The sequence below is a fragment of the Jaculus jaculus genome, chromosome 16, assembly GCF_020740685.1.
Source record: "Jaculus jaculus isolate mJacJac1 chromosome 16, mJacJac1.mat.Y.cur, whole genome shotgun sequence".
Lineage (NCBI taxonomy): Eukaryota > Metazoa > Chordata > Mammalia > Rodentia > Dipodidae > Jaculus > Jaculus jaculus.
This window is the reverse complement of record NC_059117.1, coordinates 4,927,519-4,952,406: the sequence shown is the minus strand read 5'-3', so window position 1 is coordinate 4,952,406 and position 24,888 is coordinate 4,927,519. Positions and strand designations below refer to the sequence as shown.

Genomic DNA, 24,888 nt, shown 5'->3' with positions numbered 1-24,888 from the left:
TGGATGAGTGATGTTCCACAGAAGGCAGTGGGAAGTGGCCCAGATTGTGGCCAAGGGAAGAGCCCGGACTGCAGCTGGAGACATGCGGAATTTAGGCTCAGCCGCAGAATGACATTGCAAGTGCAGACTTCCTAGTGCCCCGGCCTGGGGAATCTAGAAGAGACGTACAGCATGGCTGCCAGGTGGGTGGGGATGGTCACCATGATTATTTACAACTGGTGTTTGGCTATGAGGAGAGATGTCTACTGAGTGAAGCACACATAATGTCCCAGCTAGGAGGGAGAGAGAGACCTCAACAAAACAATGTCACTCACCAAAGTGCTGTACTTGAGACCCAGAGCAAACCTCCTTTCTTTGTGCAGGAGAGGTGGAGAAGTTCATCCCCTGGATGCCCACACCATCAGCTGGATCTCCCAAGCTGCCCCATGCTCCTGCTGTATAAGAGAAGAGCTCAGTGGGGGGCATGGATCCATGTTGTGTGGCATCCACTGAAATTTGCAGAAATTCAAAGATAGGGTTTTAGTTCTTCCAAACTTGTGGGGTTGGCTGAGGTCCAAGCCTATCATAGCTACATCTCCAAGGTGAAGAAGGACACAGCGGACATCTGGGTTCCATCTATAACCCTGGTGTTCCAGGAAGGTGGAAGAAGGAGTTGCGTGGGTGCTGAGTGACAGAGTCTCGGAACGGCCCATGCACAGTGCCCTTAAAAGCATTCTTCTCTCTGGCAGCTGGCCAGTGACATGCTGCATTGCCTGTAAGAGTGTTTCTGTCCCCAAGGTGCTCTCAAGGGGGTCCCAGGTATGCATATGGATTCACCTGTACACATTCAGGTGCTAAAAACAACTGATTCCCTCCATGTACTGAGCTCTTAACCCTTAAACATTGCTCTTGGTGATTACATTTACAAAGCATGTAACCTGCTTTCTAGAAGTCAGACCTGGAGAGAGCAGACCTTCTTGCCCTCAGCTGACCTGCTGGCACATCCTTCTGCCCGTGTCCCATTGGGAACAGGAAGAAGCCAGACCAGCAGATATGGAGAAAAGGTGAAGAGAGGGAAGAAGGGGGAAAGACTTGTGATAAGTGTAACTTCAAGGAGGAAGGACCCATGTGCACACACGAATGTGGGTGGACTACTGTGACTTCGGTGGGCAGGGACCACTGAGAAGATAAAAGACCCCTCACTTTCTAGTCAGGAAATCCTTGATGCAGTCTCACACTGACTGTCTTACATAGTAGAAGGTGAACAGCCCAGAAGAGGAAGAAAATGATGGCCTTTAGAGAAGACATGCGATGTAGACGGCCCGTGTTGTCAGAGAGGACATGAGATGTAGACTGCCCGTGTTGTCAGAGAGGACATGAGATGTAGATGGCCCATGTTGTCAGAGAGGACATGGGATGTAGACGGCCCGTGTTGTCAGAGGGGACATGGGATGTGGACGGCCCGTGTTGTTAGAGAGGACATGGGATATAGACGGCCCGTGTTGTTAGAGAGGACGTGGGATGTAGAAGGCCCGTGTTGTTAGAAGGGACATGTGATGTGGAAGGCCCGTGTTGTTAGAATGGACATGCAGTGCAGAAGGCGTGTTGTTTGCTTATATGTAGCTATCCAGCCTAGAAGAGTATGGCACACTCTTGTAAAAGTCAGTTGTTGGGGAGGAAATGTTGGCTGATCATGTAAAGGTCGCTGTATCCTGAAGCCCTCTTCGGGTGTCTGAAGAGGCTGTGTGGCTGTGGAGACGCTCAGCCGTTAGAGGCTTGGTTGTAGTGACTGCCGGCCTGAGTCTCACTCCCCAGCTCGCACCTAGAGCCAGACACAGAGATACTGGAAGTGGCGCATGTGTCTGGAGCTCATTTGCAGTAGCAAGAATCCCTGGGGCACCCATACTCACTCTACCTTTGTCTGTCTGTCTGTCTCTCACACACACACGTAAAAAAATAAACAAATACACGAATATTAGAAAAAAAGGAGGTTGTATGATGTGGAGATAAAGTGGAACCTAAAGATGGAAACAGAACCCAGCTAGCTTACAATACATCCCCTGGCTTCTGCCTGGCCTATAGTGTACATGCCCATTCCTGAACGTTTTAGTCAATAAAACACTACCCTGACTCTTTTAACTTGTCAATTTGAGTGGAATCTCATCATTGGCAACTGGGAGCTTATCAGTTCACCCGAAACTGGGGGATTTCTTCAACTTGCTCACTACTACTACACACACACACACACACACACACACACACACACACACAGAGAGAGAGAGAGAGAGAGAGAGAGAGAGAGAGAGAGAGCTGCTTTGATGAGTGCAAGAAGAATATTTATGACAGCACACATAACAGCAAAAACCCAGAGGAACTTGTGAGGTTTGTTTCCAGCCGCATCCTTTGTTTCTTTGTTGCAGATCTTTTATTCTACTCTCCTTGTCTCTAGTAGTTTTTCATTGATAAAACAAATTACCTGAGGGTAAGCACTTTATAAACCAAAGAGGATTACTCAGCTGAGGTTTAGAAGCTGGAAAGTCCATGACTGAGCGCTCTCATCAGTCTGGGCTCTGGGAAGGGCTTCATGACATATGACATCATGGTGAGAACCCATGTGAGAGCAATCACATGGCAAGACAGGAGCCCGGAGATTAGACAGGGTCATATTTGCTCCTTTATCCCAACTGGTTTTCTTGAGCACAATCGGGGACACAGAAGAACTGCTCTATTTTTTTTTTTTGTCCCCAAGCCCTCTCCTCTCTGTATCAAAACCCTGTCATGCTAGGCTCCATCACTTAATGATTTCAATCATCTCAACCGCGTCACACTGAGGACAGAAAAGCCACCAAACACAAGAGCCCTTGGGGATGGTGTTGTTATGATGAGCTGAGTTGTGTCCTTTCCAAAGGAAATATTCATGTTCTAGCTGTGCATGGTGGCGCAAGCCTTTAATCCCAGCACTCACGAGTCACAGGTAGGATCGCCATGAGTTTGAGGCCACCCTGAGACTACATAGTGAATTCCAGGTCAGCCTGGACTGAAGTGAGACCCTACTTCAAAAAACAAAAAAAAATCATGTTTTAATCCAAGGAGCCTCAAAGTGTGATCTTACCTAGGAAACAGGTTAGGGATGTAATTAGTTGTCGAGGTTATTCTGGAGTGCCAGAGGAGGACCCAGGCAGAGAACCCAGGTGAGGACGCCACAGGAGTGGGCCACCCTCTCAGGAGCCGGGAAGGGGCTACACAGAGGAAGTGCGAGGTACTGGCCTGGCTTGGTACTGCACAGGGAACTCAGCACTTCCTACCCTGAGTAAGAAATGTAAGAGCAGGTTTCTGTTGTCCAGGCCATCCTCTGTATGATACTTTCTTAGGAAGCTAGTGAGAAAATTCTCAAGTCTCCTACTTCAATTTGGAAAAAAAAAAAAAAACCCACAAAAAACCACCTTAAAAGCTTAAATATTCTGAAGAAATGTCCTAAAACATTTATTTGCATTTGAAATGAGCACTGTGGAGAAAAGGGAAGTGAATCTATAAGGATGGAATTTCAGACATTTAGGAGGAGCTGTTTTTATGCCCATCCTATACATCTGAACCTCGCTGCTTGCTTACCATGACAACACAAGTTTCTATGCTGAGGTTCAGGGGGCCTTTGGCTTTTTGGGGAGGGGGAGTATGACTTGGGAGCTATGTCAGAAAAGAGGGTTGATGAGAGAGAAAGGCTTAAGGTCTTGATTCTGAGATCCGCTCTCACTTCAACCACAGTAATGCCTCTCTTACACTTTGGGATTTTAATACCAGAGTTCTGAAGTTAACATGGATTGAAAACCCACTGCATGATGGCATCATTTAACTCATAGTAAGGGAATTTTCCCCCCACCATTTCTGTGAAAAAGGGTCTACTTACATATATGTCAGCAAATCAGCCACGTGTGCATCTGCACCAAGAATCCGAGGTGAGAGAAGTGAAAGCCAGGGACCCCCCCAGACAGCAATCCTCCTCGTGGGCCTGGCGTTCTTCGGATGGGAATGGGGCAAGAGGGGGTAGAGGGTCGGTTTACGGCTTCTTATTTGTCCTAGTCTTTGTAGAACTGAAAATCAAGATCCTCATGTCTCAAAATATGCTAGGAGATTGTCTGAAGTAAAAGTCCAAATATCTGGTTTATTTTACTTGTTGATTTATGGGCTGTCCTTTCTTTATGTATCTGTTGCCATTGGGACTATCAGTAGGTATTTGCATTCGGCGATGGAGGCAGCAGTGGTCTTGGATTTTTTTTTTTTTTTTAAGGCGTGACTGATGCTGAGGGAGCGCGGAGGAGAGTAGCTCTCATTTCTCTGCAAGGGCAGCTTAGAGCGCCCTTACAGACCCATCTCTTCAGACGCGCTCAGATAGGGTCTCCCTGGAAACCCAGAGCCATCCTGGGACCCTAGAACACAGAGGGGTGCAGCACTAGGGAGGCTCCGGGAACCCTTCCTCCCATGCCTGAGTCCGTGTACTGAGGGGGCACCCCTTGTTTTTGAGACTCCCGCTCTCAGTGAAGCAGTGGCCTCGGGGAAACACCGTGAACTAACCAGGCCTGAGCCCTGTTTTCCTCCCGCTGCTTCTCCCCTAAGAGCCACTCTCAGCTCTCCCTCGGTGATGCGCAACACGTTGCAGGGAAAAAAAAACGAAATCGTGAATACCACCATCAGTTCCGTTAAAAATTTCTTCAGTTACGCATGCAAATCTCAAAATGCTGTTGAAATCCTAATAGCTATTCATCCACCCACTCTCCTCCTTGAAGACTTTCAGAGACGCCACACTAGAGCGCCCTGAGCTCCAAGGCACTTTTGGCTGGGTAAGTGGGTAGAGTCTCCGCTTACCCCAGGGTTCTGGACCACGCCGGGGCTTTCTGTTCTTCCCGCCCCTCTCAGGTGCCCCTTTTAAAGACACAGGTCGGGTTGAATACCTGGAAAGGGAGCAGGAGTGTGGACTGGCCTGACGAATTCCTTCTAACGTGGGTGTCTGAAAATAAGTCGAGGGCATTTTGTCTGGAGCGACAGTACCCTTTAGTCCAGGGTCTCTGCGTGTCCTTTGTACAGGGGCCCATGGGATCAGCAGCTGAGTGGGGAGACTTTCCACTTCCCAAGGGTTAAGGTAAGGGAGAGAAGAGGGAAGCCCTCAACGTCCACACCCACCACCGCTCCAGAGGGGAGTTTCACGTTTGTCCTGGGGAAAGGTGCCCCACGAGGGGAGCCCAGCAGTGTGTTGGGGGGGGGGTACGGGGATCAGCAGTGCCGAGAGTCTTTAAGAGAGGCGGGGGGGGGGGGTTCCACCCCAGACAGCAGGAGAACGGGGACGAGGACTGAAGGCTGGGAGGAGATGCCACGCCGGAGCGTGGCGCGCGCGGTGGCCGGGCGTCCCGGCGGCGCAGCGCGCGCGGGTGCAGAGGGCGCGGGCCCCCTGGCTCCGGCCGGGTGGTTGGGTGGGGCCTGGACGCGCCGAGGGGGCGCGGGGTCAGCGAGCGGGAAATGGAGGAGGGGGGGGAGGAGCGGGCTTGAACGTGTCCGAGCGAGGACCGCCGAGGAGCCGGGCGAGCGGGGCAGCGCGCGCGTGGCTCCCCCGCCCCCACCGCCCGAGCTGCCCTCGCCAAGCCCCGGGCCCAGCCGGCCACGCGCGGCCTTCTGCACCCGCCGGGGCGAGCGGCGGCCGGGGCTCCGCCGGGCGGGAGGAGCGCGGGCCGGGCGCGGCCTGCGTGGAGCCCGGGAGCGCGAGCGAGCGAGCAAGGCGGAGCGCTTCCAAGTTTTCCCAACTTCGCCCCCTGCGGCGGCGGCGGCGGGAGTCCTGCGGCTCGGCGCGTCCCCTCCGAGCCCCGGAGTGGCGGAAATAAAAGGGACGGGGCGGGGACGGGGGGCGGAGGAAGAAGGCGCGCAGGGAAGAGCGGGGAGTCGGGCCACATCTGTGAAAACTTGGGGGAGGAGGAGGAGGAGGAGGAGAGCGGGCCGGAGGAGGGCTGCAGGGAGCGCGCGGGAGGGGAGCGCAGAGCCCAGGGACAACTTTTGCACCCCGTGAGTAGCGCAGGCAGCTCGGGGCCAGGGGCGAGGGGTGGGAGGAGGGGGCGCCTGCAGCCTGCACCGGGGGGTCCTCGTCCGGGATGGGACCTTTGTGCAGAAAATAGATCGGATGCCCAGAGGGCCCGACGGAGGGGAGAGAGAGGGAGAGAGCGAGCGAGCAGGCGCGCGGGGGAGAGTTTCTTTCTTTCTCTTTCTCCTCCCTCCTTCCCTCCCTCCCTCCCTCCCTCCCTCCCGCGGTTGAACCAAATCAGAACTGTCACTCAGGGCCTGTGAGTCAGAAGGGATCGGATTACAAGGATCCCTGAAACTGATGCCCGAGCTGCCCGGGCGGGAGGAGCGGACCGGGCAGCGCGGCCGGCGCTCGCACCCTCGCCTGGCGCCCCGCCGCCCGCCCGCGCGCCCCGCGCCCCGCCGCCCGCGCCGCGGCATGCCCGCCGCCCGCGCCCCGCGCTAGTCCCCGCCGCCGGGAGCCCGCGCCGCCCACACGCGGGTCTATGGGAAGTTCGGGGACTTGACAGCCGCCGCCCGCCGCCACCGCAGGTACGTCCCGCCCGAAGTTCTTTGTTTTGAGGGCTCGGCTGCCCACCGTCTCCCGCCGGGTCCGGAGAGGGGTTCCATCCCCCTCCCACCGCACCCCACCCCCCATCCCCCCTTCTCCGCCAGCCGTGGTGAGGGTGGCTGTCAGGGGGTGCCCGCCGTCCGAGCGACTTCTTCCTCCCCTCCCGCCCGCCGCCGCCTCCTCCGAGGTCCCCCTCCGTGCAGTCCGAGCCTCGGCCGTCCGGGGACCCACCCGAGTTGGCCGGGCGGCGGCGGCGCCCGGTCCCCCGAAGGGTTAAAGGAACCACGCCGAGTCGCCACCCCCCATCCTCCCCCGGTGGGTCCTGGCTCGATCGGCGGGCGCCGGTGCGCCCCGGGCTCGGGACGGGCGGAAGGAGGTGGGCGGCGCGGGGACCCCGGACGCCGGGCAGGCTCGGGCCGGCGGGGGTGTGGGGAGAGCCCCGGCGGAGGGAGAGGCGCGCCCGGGATGGAGGAAAAGTGAAAGTTGTGCCATTTGCAGAGAGTTTGAGATGCTGTTTCTTTTCCTTCTCGGTTGGCCCCGGGGGCTGGGGTGGGGGGAGGGAAGGAGGGAGGAGAAAAGTGGCCGTGGCCCTTGCGGTCATCGTTTACACGAACCGAGTTGGGTGTGAATCATCGTGCAGGGGACAGTTACTTTCTCCACTTGCAAGGGGAGCCCGGGCGGGAGGAGGCTGGAGAGAGATTGCTCCCGAAGTTGGAGAGTTGGTGAAGAGACTTTTAAGCCGCCTTCCGGATGCCCGCGCTGCCCTCCACACCCGGCCTGACCTCGCGTTATCCTTCGGTGAACTTTGTGCTTCTGTCTCCAGTGCACCTTTTGCTGGATGCTTTGGAGGTGCAGGACCCCAGGCCTCCTGGCCGGCTGTGTGTGGAAAGGCCACTCAGGAGGCTCCTTGCACCATGCGCCCTGGGTCGACCTGCCCCCCCCCAATCCTCACCTCCCTGCTGTAGACCTGGGATACATTCTGGCCTTGGGTACAGTGCCCATGGCTCTCTGCCAGTTTATATGTACATATATTTATGTAAAACATTTTTCTCCCAGCTCTTTGCCAGCTGTTCCACATTTTCCAGCTGCCACTTCAGTTTGAAATGATGAACTGTCCGCGTCTCCGAGTAAAAGAGCCCTTTAGTCAAGAGGTATTGGAGGGCCGGCCCCTGTGCAAACACTGGGGCACTATCATTAGACCCGCTGGTATTATTAGCTCCAAAAAACACCTCCTGCTTTCCTTTTTCTCACCTCCTCAACCTTTTTCAGAGTCCAATATCTATACTTTGCTGAAAATTCCAGTGACTAGGCCTTTTCCTCTTGAGTGACTTGTGCAGAATTTGGATGAATATATATAACCCAGAAACGTGTCTGGTGGGAGTGAATTAACTTCTAGAGAAGGAGTCGTGGCGGTAGTGCATTGGGCCGGGCTGGTTGGGTGCGGGCTGGGGGGGGGGGGGGCGGAAGGAGGAGTGGGGAGCTGTGCCATGGCCATCTGAAATGGTCTCATCTCAGTCTATTTAAGGACCAACTATTCTTTACCCTCATGACCCCCCCCCCCCTTTGGCACTGTTTGATGTCTTCGTGTGTTACCGACTGAAATCTTTAAGAACTGGCCTAAAGTATTAATTTTGGGTATTTATGTAATTGCTCTGTAATTTGAATAGGTGCCTTATTGATTGATTCCTGTAATTATTTCATTTAGGTTTTAAATTAAAAATTAATAATAGTCTGACAGTTTCTTAATTACACGTGTCAAGGTTATTTTGAAGAAGGAAAATGCTGTGTTTTAAAATAGCGAAAAACCTCAAAATCGCTCCATTTCTCTAAGGCGGAGCAGTATTTCGGTTGAGGGGCTTGCATTAAAGCAACAGTGACTGGTCTTAACAATGTAAACCGTGCAGAGTATCTGAAGGATTTGTTTATGTTAGGAAATATCGCTTTTAACAGCCCGGGCCACAAGCTCTGTGACCAGCCAGATTATAGCTGAACCTAAAACAAACATGAAATAACATTTAAATTAGTTGGAATAGCATATTTGTACAGAGCAGAGAGTTTATTTTACACTAAAAGCTATTTAATTAGAAACTCTCTGCCTAAGGGGAGACCCTTTCAGGGTCTGTAATTCTTAACGTCAGCCCAGGGACGCTCTGCTTTAAGATGCGTGAAGGAGCCCAACGTGAGGGGTATCTGGTGGAATTTCACACAGGCAGCAACACTTTAGAAGGTATAGATTGCATTATTGTTAATAGGCCAGAGGCTTTAGCTCAGATGCCTAGCAATTCCCCCTACTTTTTACATGCTTATATTCCTTGATTGAACGCTGATATACCCACGTTTTTATTTTACGTCTAATTTGTAAAGGACCACGGACAGAAATGAGAGAACGCTGAGCACTGAAGGAAAGGGCTCTGCTGAGTTATTTCATGACTTATTTAATTCAAGAGTTGCTAATTTATCAATTTGGTGCCAAAGCCTGAAAAGTTGGACTTTCCTTTGTTTCGTGGCCAGTGAAGTTTCCTTAATTACCTGCATGCCGTCAGGGCTTCAGACTTCCCCCTGCTTCCTCACCAGAGGCCCTGCCTTCAGGGTAAGGCATCCTGCCTACTGCGACCCCTCCCCCTCCCTGCTTTTCTGAGGCAGGAGTTTGGGAACTCGGGAAAGGAAGCAATTTAATGATCAGTGTATGCCCTCACTTATGTGGAGACAGTAATGTATGAAGAAAAACCAGTCTTGAAGGAGAAGTGAACCAGTGAGTCATGAACTGCTCAAGAAAACCTTAGTAATGGAATGTTAATGCTTTTAGACTATAGTAGATTATCTTAAAAGTCAGACTTTTCTCCTTTCTGCAGTTGTAAATCCCCAGCTAAAGAATTCTTTGAAGGAGGTTTTAGTTCTCCTGGCATTCGTAGTTTGAGGCTGGTCTGATTTGTTTTGGAAGATTCAAGAAATTTTCTGCCAACTTATATCATGAGAGGCAATTAACATTCTGAAATGGCTACAGAAGAAGCAAGCACCCATATATGTTTGTTAAACAAAAGATTCTTCTCTAATAACGAGTCCAGATTGTCTTCTCGTTAAAGCCTGGGAGCCGCTTCTGCCCTTCACTTCATTGTCGTCATTTTTCTAGATGAAAATTGATCTGTTCTCCTTTCAAAGCAAATAAAGGGAGACAAAATAAACAACAACTGGGCAGGAGTGCTGCTGCAAACTTTTTCAAGTACTTTCGGTGCATTTTTCATCTTTACTTTTGTTTGATGGGCCTGTGAAATAGAGCTGTAGACTGGCAAAGACTTTAAATGAAATTTCACACTTTGATGATTTTTTTTTAAACTTTGATATATTGACAGCAAAAGGAGCTGCAAAGCTTTTATATAACTTGAGCAGTAACGGCGAGCAGCAGTCAAATGTCTCCATGCATTTGTGTTTAACTGCAGAAGAAAAACATGTCCATGGGCAGCAGAGGTTCTTATCAGCCCCCTAATCCCAGATCCCAGCAAACCTTGAGGGCATGCCTCAGATCTTGTTGAAATCACTGTGGACTCTCACAGTTTGCAGATTAAATATGCTATGTGTTCCTGGCTCCAGCAACAGTGTCAGGAGCTCACTAAGCTTACTGCTTTAAGAGCCTTTTCTTAAATTTTAGGATCTGCTAAAGGCAATGTCTGGAATAAGTTATATTTGTTAATTTAGACTGTAGATATTTAATTTTTCTTTAGAAAATTGCCAAATTTATCGTTTGTTTTTTTTTTTTTACTGAGAAGCTAATTACACTGGAAAGAGTTGGAAAGGAATTGGATGTTAAATGTGTTTGTACATGTGTCTGATTACAGACTTTATGTGGTGTATTCGTTGCTTCATAGCACTTTAACTGTGCTTAGACTCTGAAAAGTAGACCTTTTCCATTTGTAACTGTAAACACACCACATTTTAGTACCAAATTTCTTAACTGCTCATTACCATGGTGAGGTACGTTTGTGTTTAATTTTCACGTGACTGGATGTGTTTTATGCTGGGTGTGTATATTTCACCCCAACAGCATGTCTCAGAAAATCCATGGCTTTCTAAAGAAGCTTCGTGGAAAAGCGATTCCATACTTAATAAGGCGGCACTGGGACGTTTTGGCCCCTCCTGAAGGCGGTATTGTGTGGAGTTCCACATCTGCCTCTGAAGCATCTATAGCTGCGTCCTCTTATGCGGGGCACTCTATTTTGTGTAAGAGTCATAATTAAAAAAGCAAATAATTACATCATTGTCGAGCAACATGTCATATCATTCCCAAGAGAACCCAAGCCAATTTTGTGCTTAAAGGTTATTCAATGAATGAAATCGTGAAAGCCCATTTTTCAAAGTACTGCATGGTTTCTGTTAGTTTTCAAGCCCCAAATTCATTGTCTGCCCAGCACAGCCATTAGTCACCAGCGAATTAGTGCTGCCTTCAGGCCATGCTGCCCGGCACTCTTCACACCATTACAGCGTTGGAAGCTTTGGAAGTGTACTCTGTCGGCTTGTAGAATTACTGCTCTGATTTCCGCTTGGCTGGCTTTGAGGTAAGTCCCCTCCCTACCTTCTAGCTGACTGTAATCCTTGCTTTCTTTCAAAGCTCCTTTCGAGTTTGAGGGGGAAAGTTTCCTAAAGCCCCTGTTGGCATCATACGGTGGTTTTGTTGCAGCTTGAACTACAGTGTGCATGGAAGTCACTCCTTCATAAATTGGATTGATTGCTGGCCTGAAGAGCTCCAGGGCTTTTCTTTACCTTTTTTTGGGGGGGGAGGAGGGGAAGAGTGGAACAGGAATAATATACTCCACACAATATATTTGCAAATTTGTGTCAGTTTTATGTGCTAGCATTGACTTAATTCAGTAATAGTAGATAAGTGTAAATGCTATGTTTTTTTTTAAAAGTCCCCATTGAAATAACTCCAAAGTGTATGACATTATATTTGCTTATTTTCATGGTGAAACTTTTAGCTTCAGGTGCTTTTCTCTGAGGATTGCACAGAACACCTAAAAACTCTCCAGGGTGCTTTCTTTACATTTATATACTGTTGATTTTTATAAAACAAGACTGAAAACTCACCATTTAGATGGAAGATAAGTTTCAAATTAATGAAGGAATGAGGCAGTTAAGTCAACTATTATTTCATTTTGTGATTTTTTTTTTTTAAAGAACAATTCATGCCAAAGAAAGTTATCAAGGAGTAGAAAAACCCCTTCCCACAGCTCAGAGATGAAGCCTTAATGACGGATGAGTATGGAAACCAGGAACCCACCTGCCAGACATGTGGTCTGGCCACACCGCCCACCCCCAGCTTCAGGACAAGGCCTGCTGTTTAAACTGTGGGTGTTCAAATGCAATTCTGCCCCAAGTCTCCTTGGGAGCCTGTGGAGTAGTTTGGTGCTGGATTGACAGCTTTGTATATGCAAATGGCAGTGAGTCAGTTGTGTTAAATAAGCAAAGTTTATAGGACAAGTGGGCCATGGTAACTTTTGCAAAATATGCTTAATTTAAAAGTCCTTAAATTTTTGGGGCTGGAGAGATGGCTCAGAGGTTAAAGCACTTGCCTATGAAGCCAAAGGACCCAGGTTTGATTCCCCAGGACCCATGTAAGCCAGATGCACAATGTGGCACATGCATCTGGGGTTTGTTTGTTTGCAGTGACTGAAGGCCCTGGTGTGCCTATTCTCTCTTTCTGCACCTTTTCCTCCCTCCCTCTCTCACTCTGTCTCTCTAATAAATACATAAAAATAAGTGTATATATATATATATATATGTATATATATTTTGAAAAAAATTAAAAATCGCAGTGAAGATTTGAGATTCAAAAGTTTAAAGTCTGAATTTCAATTCACAAATAGTATGCTAAGCGCTTTCAGATTATCTGCAGTGGATTGTAACGCCTAAGGGGTGTTGGTGCTTTGACGGTTCATCAGCATGGTGGTTCATACCTGTAATCTTAGCGTTCAGGAGGCTGAGGCAGGAGGATTACAAATTTGAGGTTAGCCTGAGCTACTCAGTGAGCTCCACCAGTGTAGATGAAATGTGAGGCCCTATCTCAAATTGAGCCAAGTCCGTGATTATTCATGGAGGACGTGCTCCGTCCCTGTAGACTTTACTGTAAAGGGGAGCAGGATTCTAGGAACCCAAAGTTATGTCCATCCTGTAAGAGTGACCTCTGTGAAGCTGGGCGTGGTGGCACAAGACATTAATCCCAGCACTGTGTGTGTGTGTGGGGAGCTGGAGGCAGAGGTAGGGGGATTGTGTGTTCGAGGTCACCCTGAGACTACATATTGAATTCCAGGTCAGCCTGAGCTAGAGTGAGACCTTACCTCTAAAAACCAGAAAAAAAAAAAAAAAAAAAAGGTAACCTTTAGGAAACAGTCACAGTGTTGTGGCTAGGATATACTAGGCGTACAGTTTTCATGAGCTTACTTGGTCTATAGACTGATGACTGACTTTCAGATCGAGGTTTCTACCTCAGGACTGTCTGGATCCAGCTCACACCCAGAAAGTGCCCGGGTCAGTGTGTACTCATTATTGCTCATTTGTTAATGACATCTACTCCTCCTGCATGGCCCGGATGAAAGCACAGGGGCATATGTTTTATAGAGGGCACTCTGGCAGCTGAGAAAGCAGCTTGTAATCTTTTACCTATACAAGGCAGAAAATTAAGACTACTGTGCAATATGCCACTTGGTGACATTTCCTGTATGAGCAATGGTTACTCTCATGTTGACTATGTTCTTCAGAGATTACAGTTAAATATATAGATTTCACTCAAAATTAGATCTGGTTAACTGATGAAAACCAAATTCACTTAATCCATAGCCAGGCAATTACCTCCTTTTAGAGTAATTCTATTTTGGGGGTGCCTGCAGGCAGCAGTATCATGAATGGAGGTAATTGAAAACATTAGGCAGCAGATTTGGGGAACCCTTGTGCTACTAAGGGAGAGATTTCAAATTTCTTATTTGAAGTTGACGCTTTCCACTTACCTGATCATGGGAGAAGTAATCTTATAAAGGTGGAAGAATTGTACGTTAAAAATACTGCCATTAAGAATTCATGAAGATTTCATTAAGAACGTATGAAGCTGGGCTTTTCCTTAGGAGAGGAAGGGGGTGCACGTGCAAACTGTAGGGACGGTTTAGGAGCCTTGAGGACTGCTGATGTGTGTCCCACAGGTTATGCATCACTAATTGGTTTCAACTTCACAGAGATATTCTGAACACAAGAAATCTTCACCCTTCTTACACACCTCTAGGATTTTCTCCACTACACGACTCCAGGAGGCGTCTCAGTCACCTGCGTTTTGCTCATGAAACCTCAGGGCTACTTCTCATGGCCAGAACTGATCTCCAAGTTGAAGACAGTATTATTAGCTTGAGCTTCTTGATTAAAAACAAACAAACAAACAAACAAACATCCTGAAGGAATCATTTTCTTTAGGAAATGAGTTATTAGCTAGCTACAGGAAAGCATCCTATTCCAGGGGGATTTTCCTAAAGCAGCGCTCAGGAGAGCATCACTGAGGGGAGCAGCTGTTGAAAGAAGTAGGAGAGGAGTGCCAGCCTTGGTGAGGGCGAGGAGGAAGGCTGCCCAGACATCCTCTCTCTGCCTGGGTCACCCGGGTCTTTAAAAGACATGAGCACGTGAGGGAGGGATACCATTCATTCATGAACATACCAGCAGGTGTGAGTGAATCCACGAGATGTCTCTAGGGAAAGCCTTGTTCCCCCAGAGCAGTTTTTCCCCGAACTACACAGTGATTTTTCACTTCCGCCTAGTCAGCATTGCATTGCTGTCCAGGAGTCTTTTCTCTCAGTTCTCTTAGGGCCAATAGCTGTTCCAACCTATGAGTCAGGTTTTTAGCTTTGTTTTAAATCTTTAAGTACATTAAGGAAAAAAAAAAATCAAAGAGTCATTGCCCAGGTTCAGGCATCTTAAAAAATTAAATGGATTAGGGAAATAAATGCTCTCAGCGCACTCTCCAGCAAGGGTGCTGTGGGTTTGCAAGTTCCTTTTGCCTTAGGTTAGAGTTATTTCATTTGTTTCAAACACCACTTTAAAAGCTGGTTTTGAGCCAGGTGTGGTAGTGCATCCCTTTAATCCCAGCTTTTGGGAGGCAGAGGTAAGTGGATCACCATGAGTTCGAGGCCACCCTGAGACTACATAGTAAATTCTAGGTCAGCCTGGGCTACAGTGAGACCCTACGTTGGAAAACAAACAAACAAACAAACAAACAAACAAACAAAAAGGCTGGCTTTCGCACTGGCGGTTTCTTTGAGAGAATTAATGTTGGAGCTAGAAAGGGATCCTGTTTGCCCATGGGGCTGGAGGCATCACTGCAGAGACCTTGCAAGGGGGCAAGGCTGATGTTCACAGCTTCCCAGAATTGCAATTTTGTTTCTAATCCTCTCCTTGCTGCTGCGTGAAATGTCTGTGGTGATTAAGGTTGATCTGAGGGGGCTCTGCGGAGGGCTTCCAGAGAGACTGCGAGGCCCTGTGCCTCTGTTCACCGGCCATCGCAGCACCTGCGTCTACTTAGGGCAGCTAAGGAGGAAAAACACTTTCAGGGGCCAGGTTGATAGGCAGTGAAGTTTTATGCACACGCACGTGCACACACACGCACGTGTTGCGCCTCCCTGAAGCCAGCTGGCTCACTGCGGAAAGGAGGCACCCCACCCCCGCAAGCCCGCGGGACGGGGTTCTGGGCCCGCGGCCGGCGGCCGGGCCATTGTCTCCCGCAGGCGGCTTCCCGGCGTGTGCCTGCAGCCGGCGCTGAGCGCGTCCTCCGGAGACGGCGGCGGAGGCTGCGCGGCCCGCGGCGAGGTGCCGCCCGGTGCCAGGTGCCCACTCTGCCCGCGCCCCGGGCAGCGCGTCCCAGCGAGAGCCCAGCCTGCCCCGCTCCGCCCGCCCCGGGTAATTGCTGTAGTGACTGGTCACTCGCCTTCCTAAAGACGACTGTTCGTCTGAGACCGTCCCTCCCCCTCCACCCCCGCCATGGCATCTTTTAAGTTGGAAGCTCTTCCTTAAAAAGGATGCCTTTAAGGTGTTTTGTGCCAAAGTGCTTGGCTAAAAATGTAGGTTCTCCTGGAGAATTTCCCAATTTTGTAACTGTTACTCTTCTTAGCCCCCCCCCCCGCCGCCAGCCCCCTCCACTTTCTTTTTTATTTATTTATTTTTTTATTAACAACTTCCATGATTATAAAAAATATCCCATGGTAATACCCTCCTTCCCCCCCCCCTCCACTTTCAAATGCAAACCTGCATGACAGCCATTATTTCTCTCAGTGGATCCTGGAAGCTTTATGCCGCCCTTTCTGAAGGGGAGGTCGAGGCAGTTTCAGATGCATAGTTTAGAAAGAAAAGACGCCCCTGCAGGCAGTTGCTGCTGGTGGGAGAGGAATTAGATTTAAAATGAAAGCCACAATTAGTTGTGCCCTGGGTTTTGGCCTCTCGGAAATTAAAAGAAGAAAAAAAAAAAAAAAATCCAGGGATAGTTGAGTAGGGAAAGCCTTGAGTTTGTTCTCAGAAAGGAACTTGCATCCTTTTACCTGGGAAACGTCAGGCCTTAAGAGGTTATCTAGTGGCTTTGCCGATCTGCAGGCCTCCCCTTTCCATTCAGACATCAGCCACAAGCTTTACTTCCCCCATCCTCCCTAAACAGGAAAAGTCAAAAGGGCATGCCAGCCAATCTTGCTTGCAGAGTTTGTTTTACTTCTTGAAAGGCATGGAGTTGTAAACAAGGAAACTGTGTGGAGGGGGCGCTCATTCATATCTGAACACCCGTGCCCTGTGGCCTGCAGGGGGCAAGTCTTTGAACTGAAGCAGAATTTCAGTTTTTTTTCCCCCTGGGTTCTTAAGTTCTGAATGTAAGAAAGTAGGCTTTAAGGATGGCTGTGCCTGCCATGTTGTAGCATTCCATTATGTTTTTTTTTTTTATTCTGGTCACTTCCGTCCCATGCTTTACGGAATGAACTCAGTCAGGCCTGAGTTTCTGAGGCCCTTATTCTACTGTGAAAGGCACCCCTGGGCGAAGCCTTTCTTGCTGATCCTCTCCTGCACAAGTAAATTGGATGTGGGCAACCGTGCCATTAAACTTTGTAATAGAGAAGGATAAAATGGTGCTTTTGGTTATCAGTTAAAAAAAACTGATATAATTTATAGGACTATAGAGGAAGCGGATGTCTGCCTTGGAAAGTTGCCATTTTCTAGCCCTGTGCCAAGCATCAACTACACTTTTAAATAATTAGTTACTAACTAATGAGATCCAAAAATAAGTTGTCAAAATAGAAGAAGAGGGTAGAGTCTTGAATGACCAAAGGCCTAGTTTTTTTTTTTTTTTTAATCCATTTCAAACAGGGGTAGGAATTAGTATCCTCTAAGGCCATTAATTAGTGGATTTCAGCATTTCAGTAGCGCCCCAAGCCTGCCTCTTAGTAGCACAGGAATCTCTCTCTGAGAAGTTCTTGGATGGTTTTATGGCTTTGTTAAAATGGAGGGGTTATTTTTGCCTTGGGGGAAAACACAACAAGTCCACAAAAAAACACCTTTATCAAGGACGTTTGGTGGTTTGTCTCCTTACTACCCTTAATTAAATCTACTAAGGAGAGCACTGAGTTCTTACTAGGGATTTCTGGTTCCTTTGCATGTTTCTGTGTGCTGTATCAAGTTACTAGACTACCCAAATTCCCCTAATAATTATTGTATCTGAAGTGATTAAAGAATGGGGTGTTTTGATAAGAAGTCCTAGTAAAATGTCTAGTTTTCATATCCCTTGCCAGTGTTCAGTGAAGTGCTCAGTATAAATGAACATGAGTGTAACTAGCCCAGTGGTGAAGAACTGGAAGCAGTTCATTCAGACCCTGAAGAAGCCACAGGGTCACCATTGTGATTGGTTATTTACTCAGTGAACCTTTCCATGTGCGCGCTGGGCCATGGAATCCTCGTCCTCATGAGGCCTGCCATGTGGTGGGTCTTCAGCCAAGACTTGTGGACAGCTCAGGTCACCCAGAGCTGAGATCGGTTTGTGTAGGTGGTGGATCCAGTACCGGGGATACGCTTCCTTCTGTACAGTCAGGAAAAACCAGTGAACAAACGTCCCTGAGGCCCTCTTGCGTGTGGATGGAGCGGTCAGGAGAGGCACATGTGTAGAGCAGTCATTCGGAAGCTTTCTATGTTGCAGGCTCCGGTTGCCCACCCTCCAAGACAGTTGCGTTCCCCAGAGACCATGCCCAGGACTCGGGACGAGGGCATGGCAGCAGCTTGGCAGCCAGGGACTCCCAGGTTGGACTGTTCTTCCCACATCCTTGAAGATGGTACTTAATGCGGGGTGTGGTCGCCTAAGCCTGGAATCCTAGCGCTGGGGAGGACGAGGCAGGACCGTTGGGACTTTGAAGCAAGCATGGGCTAAAACAAAAACAACTCTACTGTGGGAGAGAATTAAAAACAAAAACAAAAACGACTCTGAGGTTTCTAGACCTAGAAGCTACTGTCAAAGATTTCTCTTCAGTGTTATTTTATTTTATTTTTTAAATCCAGATTTGTGGAAATGGTTTGGAAGGCCTGTGGTCCCTTGGCAATTAAGTGTACACTTTTGTTTAAAGGGTATTTTCTGGGGAGAAAAATCTTTTGACATGTGGCTCCCCTTCCCCAAGGAAAAGTATTAAATGTTAGTATTGGATTCTGTCACCTGAGGCCGAGGCGGCCCTGAGAGAGGCCATTGGCAACCCCCGGACAGCTGGGCGGTTGTGCTCTTGGATGGACGTTTCTGAATTTGGTGTATATCTTACAATTGATACATATGTTTGACTGTTTCCTTTTTCTTTTTATTCCACAAGATCTTATCTCAAGTAACTTGTGTATTTTACAGTGAATGACACCGGAAATTCTTGACAAGGTTACTGAAAGTTAGTGCACCACCTTGTACCAAAGTGCCATGTAGCTCTGGGTTCTGAGTCTGTCTAGTTGCCTGAATTCCGGGTCACTGGGAGTTTCAATGTACATATAGAATTTATAGCTTCCTTGCAAATATGAGTTAAAGGTGGCTAAACACACTTGCTCTGGCCTTTCAACTTTTTCAGCCAGTTAAACAGTTGCTTATTTTATTTCAGTAATCACTGTTTTGGTTGAACATTGTGGCGTCTGCTACATGTAGAAAAATAAGCAGATGACTAGACGGTTGAAATGGGCGTTGCAATCTAGCTAGTTTGAAGGGAAAACGCCTGAGAGGGCGTGTTTCATCTTTTCTGGCGTTCTTGGTAGGTGCAGAACATGACTGCAGAAACCGTACTAAATGGAGTGAAAGTTGATGGGCGATGCATTGGGGCCATTATCATGTGACTGAAGCTGGGAAAGCCGCTGGTCTGTGGCTGAGTGGTCATACTTCTTCATTGAGCCCTGCCTGGCCATCATGAGCTCTTGACTTGGACTTGTGGGATGGAAAGCATGATGTCTTTACTACTTGTGCTTAGAAAAGGGAAACTGAATGGCCTGACATATTCTGTTTTTAAGACAGCGTAAAGAATACAGTTTGCATGGACAGTTTTGGACTAGGAAGCAATTTTCAATTCAGATGTCTTAGTGAAAAAAAGCAAAATTCCCGTGCTGCATGGCTGGAATTCTCCTCAGATTGAAAGCTTGGAGTAGACTTGGTGGAGACCCTCTGACACTTCTAATTAATAATTAGAAACCTTCTTTTGCTTTGGAAGTTGTGTTAATGGTCCTTTCTATGAGGTTGGCCATCTGAAGAGACATGTGTAGACACGGTCTTGGAGTCATGTGACATGGGTTTCACATTGTAGACACAGTTGAAAATGGGCGTATTTAGGCCATTTGATAACAAAAACATTCAGGAGCTTGGAAATTACCACATTATGGGTAATGCTGTCTGTTCTTTTGCACATGTGGACTGGTTTGTTGATAAAATTTTGAGGTACTTTTGCAAAAAAGAACAAGAAAGAAACCCCTCCCCGTGGAGAAGTCACTCAGATTGAACGTTTGCGGGGGCTTTTCGGTGAGCGCTCTTCCGCAGTTCTGGAAGCTGACGGCCTGTGCTGTTTGTCCTGTAGGTGTCCCTCCTGGAAGGGAGCTGAAGGAATGAGAAGCCGGCATGGAGGCCCAGTCCCACAGCTCCGCCACCACTGAGAAGAGGAAAGCTGAAAATTCTACTGTGAAATGCGCCGCCCGAGCAGAGGTCAGCGAGAAAGCCGTGGCCTCCAGCACGACTTCGAATGGTGAGTCGCCGCCGGGACCAGCAGCCAAGCCCAGGGCCGCTGCTCTGTCCCCCGTGTCCTCGTGAATTGACCGTTTGCACCTGGACCAGTGCTTGTCCCCCGAGGGGTTGAAGTGAGCGAGGGGGGACCTGGAGTGGGCGGGGCTAGCCGTCTCCATGTCAACAGTGCACCAGCCCGCTGGATTCGGGGTGTCTAACCTGAGACTCACGCGTGGCAGGTTATCTGTTGTAGGAGGTTCCTGCTTGGGCCTTTGGGAACTCCTCTAGTTTGCATGGCAGGAGTTCCGCATGCTTTGCGTTTTACACGGAAAGTCTGTGCTCGTCAGAATAATTTGTTTTTACAAATGATAAAAGTTTTCAAACTTTATGGCAGGGCCCTAACCCTCCCCCCACCCATGAGTTTAAATTTTAGCAGGTGAGCCTTTAGGCAGCCTTGGTCTCTGAGATGGTCTCTCTAGTTGACTTCTTCAGATGTAACTTACTCGATTGTTCTCGGAGATAACAGTTACTGTTACATCTGCCTTATCTTTGCATTTTAAACAAAACATCGGGAGGGAGGCATTTCAGTTCAAGCACGTTGTCCTGGCCATGAATCCCGGAGCACCCTTGGGAAGGTCAGCCTGGATCCAAGAGCGCGGGCCTTTGCTTCCGCAGATCCCACAGCCATTCCCAGGCTCCCCAAGGGCACGCCGGGATTCCCTGTGCTCCCCCTTCTCCCTCCTGGGTGTGGTGCACCTGGGCTCTCTGATTCGCTTTTCTGAGCCAACTTATTATCTCCCTCCCTGTAGTTTTATAGTGAATTTATTCAAGCAAGATTTCATTGGATTGATTCACCATTGTTGTAAATACACAACTGGAAAGTCAGAATCTGCTTTGGAATGTAACCGGAGCCTGGAGCCCTCACCTGAGGGTGTGCGTTCCGGAGGAGTAGGCCCCTGCTCTGTGTCTCCTCCCCTCTCCACACTGCTACCCCACTCTCTGCAGCCTTCCCACCCTGCTTAGCCCATGGCCTCCAAGCCCACGTCCCTACTAAGCAAGTTTAAGTCCTACCCCGTTTGGGGGCAAATGCTCATTAGCTGTATCTGCAGGGCACAGGCCTGGATAAGAGCTGTCTTAGAAAACCTCAGGCCTGGACTACTTTCTCAGTGATCCTGTTTCTTCTAAGCACTTGGCTGCTTTTCATTTTGGGATGAGAGAAAGCTCTAACCAAAGGAGAAAGATGGAAATATTTTTAAAGATTGTGTGTGTGTGTGTGTGTGTTGGCCGTGGTGGCGCACGCCTTTAATCCCAGCACTCTGGAGGCAGAGGTAGGAGGATCGCATTGAGTTCAAGGCCACCCTGAGACTGCATAGTCAGCCTGGCCTAGAGTGAAACCCTACCTTGAAAAGCCGAAAAAAAAAAAAGACTTTAAAAAAAATTGATTAATTTACTTATTTGAGAGCAACAGAGAAAGAGTGAGAGGGAGAGAGAGAGTGAGCGAGAGAATGGCGCGCCAGGGCCTCCAGCCTCTGCAAAGGAACTCCAGATGCGTGTGTCACCTTGTGCATCTGGCTTACGCGGGTTCTGGGGAATCGAGCTTCATACTGGGGTGCTTAGGCTTCACAGGCAAGCTCTTAGTAGCTAAGCCATCTCTCCAGCCCCTGGAAATATTTTTAAAACACAAATTTCCACCTGATTAGAGTGCAGAAAAATAAGCAAACTTGTTTAAAGGCAACACGAAATAAAAGAAAGGAAAACAGAACCAGGCATAGTCAGTCTCGCCCATGATCTCAACACTTGAGAGCCTGAGGCAGAATTGTGAGGCTGAGAGATTGGCCTGTGGCAAAGTGACATTTTGTCTAAAGCAAAACAAAACAAAACATAAAGAACTCATTTTCTTTGAATCTCCTTACAGTCTAGGACTGTGGTGAGGTGGCCGGAAGGGCAGTCTCCTTGTGCTGCATGTGCCCTCCCTGGTCACAGGCTGCCCTTCGAGCTGGGCCCTTCTCATGTAGCCGGTGTTTGGGCTTCGGTCCTGTGCCCTATGTGGGCTTGGCGCCTTTGCCAGGCCGGCTGCCCAAGGTTGGTGTACCGTGCTTGTGCTGAACTGTGGCTATCATCACCATGGTCATTGTCCATCCACTCATCCGTCTGTCTGTCCTCATCTGTTGTCCATCCACTCATCTGTCTGTCTGTCCTCATCTGTTGCCTCTCTACAAACTTCTCAGAAATGCTTGGATGTCTAACTGCGCTGAGGTCGTCACAGCCACAGTGGTAGCCCTGATCACGCCTCTCTTCAGGATCTTTATGCTGTCTTTCTTTTTTTTGTTTCTACAATACTCTGACATTCAATTTATGACCAGACAGATAAACAGTTTGTTTTGAATCAAGAACCAAATGAATGTCATATGCCACCATTTTATGACTGAAGTCAAATAAAATAAAAAAAAATAGTTTTGTTGTTGGTTAAGTTGACTTAATTAACTTTTCCAGCCATTATGTGGTGAAATTTGTTCTCGATTGTGAGCCTCCAAGCCAAGCCGTGCACATTCCACTGCGTGTCCTGACAGGTCTGTTCTCTTGCTTTTCTCAGTTGAGTGTCTGCTAGAGTTTTGCTAAAATATACACTGACACAGTCAAAAACTCTGAAGAGCATTATACGTAAGCATTTGCTACATAAAATTTAAGTTTGAAATAACATGAGTACAAAACCGTGTTTAGACCTTGTATGGGAAAAAAGTACAAGCCAAACCCGATTTTTGTATCATTTCAGGATCCATATGTGCATAAGTCTAAGTCTGTAATAACCTAAACCGTATGTAAAATGCCTTCATGGTTATTTGGTCCCTACATGTTGTGTTTTCTGAATAAGGAGAATTTTAGATTGCTGGTGTTTCACGGTTATTAGCCTATAAAACTTCTATCCATGACTTGAAAATATTGAGTATTCAGTGTGAGGTGTTTTTCTTCACTTGTAGTCCATATTTTTTTCTTTCTCTCTCTCTGTCTTTCTTTTCATTGTTTTGAGACACACACACACACACACACACACACACACACACACACACACAGACACACACACCAGGGCTGGAAATGAACTCCAAATGCATGTGTCACTTGGTACATCTGGCTTGACATGGTTACAGGAGAATTGAACCTGGGCTCACAGTCTTTGCAAGCAAACACCCTTAATCACTGATCCATCTCCCCAGCCTCCCATGGTTTTTTTTTTTTTTTTTAATGTAGTCATTTGATAGTTCTTATTACTCTGCTACTCAGCCTTAAAAGAAGAAACAGGGAAAATGATAAAGGCTGTGGTCTGAAGGATCTTATGGGCTGTGATAATTGTTGGGACATACCTTAAAATGATGGAAAACAGGCGTTTTTATGGTATTATGGTAATACCAGGTGAGATAACTAGAAGAGTGGTAATTCCCTTTCATTTTGTTTCTTCACAAAGAAGAGCTTGGCTTTTCTGCTGAAAACTTCTTTGTGATTTGTGAGGTAAAAGTGGCATGGTCTGATGTATAAATACCAACTTTTTTTCTTTTACTTTTTCTTCCTGGCCTAGAAATGTGCTTCCAAACTGCCTTTTATGTAGACATTAACATATGTGATATCCTCTGGTCTTCGGACTGGAAGGAAGAAGGCATCCAGTTCTGTGGAAACTTGATATAAACTGTCATCTCCTTGTCTGTTTTTATAATGTGGACTCTCTGCCTACTTCTCTCAGACCTTACATTTTGAGTTTTAGCTTTCTGTTCCTTTAGATATCCAACTCTTTTTTTTAATTCTTCTTGCCATATCCCACTTTTCGGCATATAGCAGGTGGACAGGACCTCCAGAAACGGGTTTTACATTGTAGGGCTTTGTCTGTGAGCCCACAGACGCTGGACCTGAAAACTGGGGTTGAGCTGAGGCAGTGCCTGGAACCCGCTGTGTGACTGAGGGCGCGTCGCTCCCGTGTCTCAGTTTCTTCATCTTTGAACAAGGACATATTAACACCCATTTCTCTGGACTTGTCTGTAGAGGCTTAAATGAGACAATTGTTCACGGTTTTCCATAAGCTTATGATAGTAACAGCTCTGTGAAGGTCATCCATTGCTCTTAGGTCAAAGCATTCCAGAGAGTTCAATATGCATCCAAAGCAAGGATTGTGTTTTCTTCAAAATGCACATAGGTTTTCAAATTGAATGACAAATGTTTGGGAAAAGTAATGAGTTTTCTGGACTCAGGTGTCTTAAGATTAGTTCAGTGTGTTTTATTAATTACAAATATGACCAAAGAAGGATAAATTAAAAAAAGTTTCTTGCTGCACACCTTTAATCCCAGTGGGAGGCAGAGGTCAAAGAATCTGAGAGTTAGAGGCCAGCCTGAGACTACATAGTGAATCCCAGGTAAGCCTGGGCCAGAGTGAGACCCTACCTTGACAAACAAAACAAAAAATTTACTCTCCTTTCTGAAAGCCTCCTTAAATCAGAAAATAACGAAGATAATTTTAAGAAAATTTATGTAGTGATTTCTAAGCTTGGAAATAACATTGTGTTGATTATGTATTTTCCAGAAGTACCATATGTATATTCTACATTTTTATTACTTTCTGGGGTGAACTATTTTCTTTCCAGATGTGATACCTGTCTGCAAAATAATTTGTGCTGTCTTTACAGTTAGATTTTATTTATTCTTTTTAAGGAACCTTTATGCTTTTAAACCAACCAGCTGGTGATGAGCAGTCTGTCATTAAAAACTCTGCCTGGGGCTCCAAACTCACACATGCCCGAACTACCCTGTTTTCTTATTTTGGTTGAGTATGTCACCTCTCCTGCAGTTACCCAGCCTTGAAGCCTCACTGTCACCTTTGACCCGCCCCCTCATCCTTTTATGTCCCATTTGATTCCCTCCATAGTTACTCACTCATGGGTTCCTGCAGGCCAGCTGCCTACATTCCGCTCTGTACACCTCGCTACCTCCTGCCTAGGCAGTTTACCTGGCTTCCCTCTCCTGTAGTCCCTGGGCTCTTCTCACGCTATGCATTGCATATACTCCTGCCAAACTAACATTGCTACTGTTCTGTGTATGCCAT

General features: G+C 47.7%; 1 protein-coding gene across 2 annotated transcripts in view; it reads left to right on the top strand.

The window, feature by feature from the left end:
• Positions 1-6,496: 6,496 nt before the first annotated feature.
• Gli3 (GLI family zinc finger 3) overlaps positions 6,497-24,888 on the top strand; it is a 316,254-nt gene continuing 297,862 nt past the window's right edge. For both annotated transcript variants that reach the window (XM_004668858.2, XM_045135527.1), the window contains exons 1-2: positions 6,497-6,570; positions 19,663-19,827. In XM_004668858.2, coding sequence (XP_004668915.2) covers positions 19,704-19,827 — 124 coding nt within the window. In that variant the 5' untranslated portion in view covers positions 6,497-6,570; positions 19,663-19,703. The remainder of the gene's footprint in view (positions 6,571-19,662; positions 19,828-24,888) is intronic.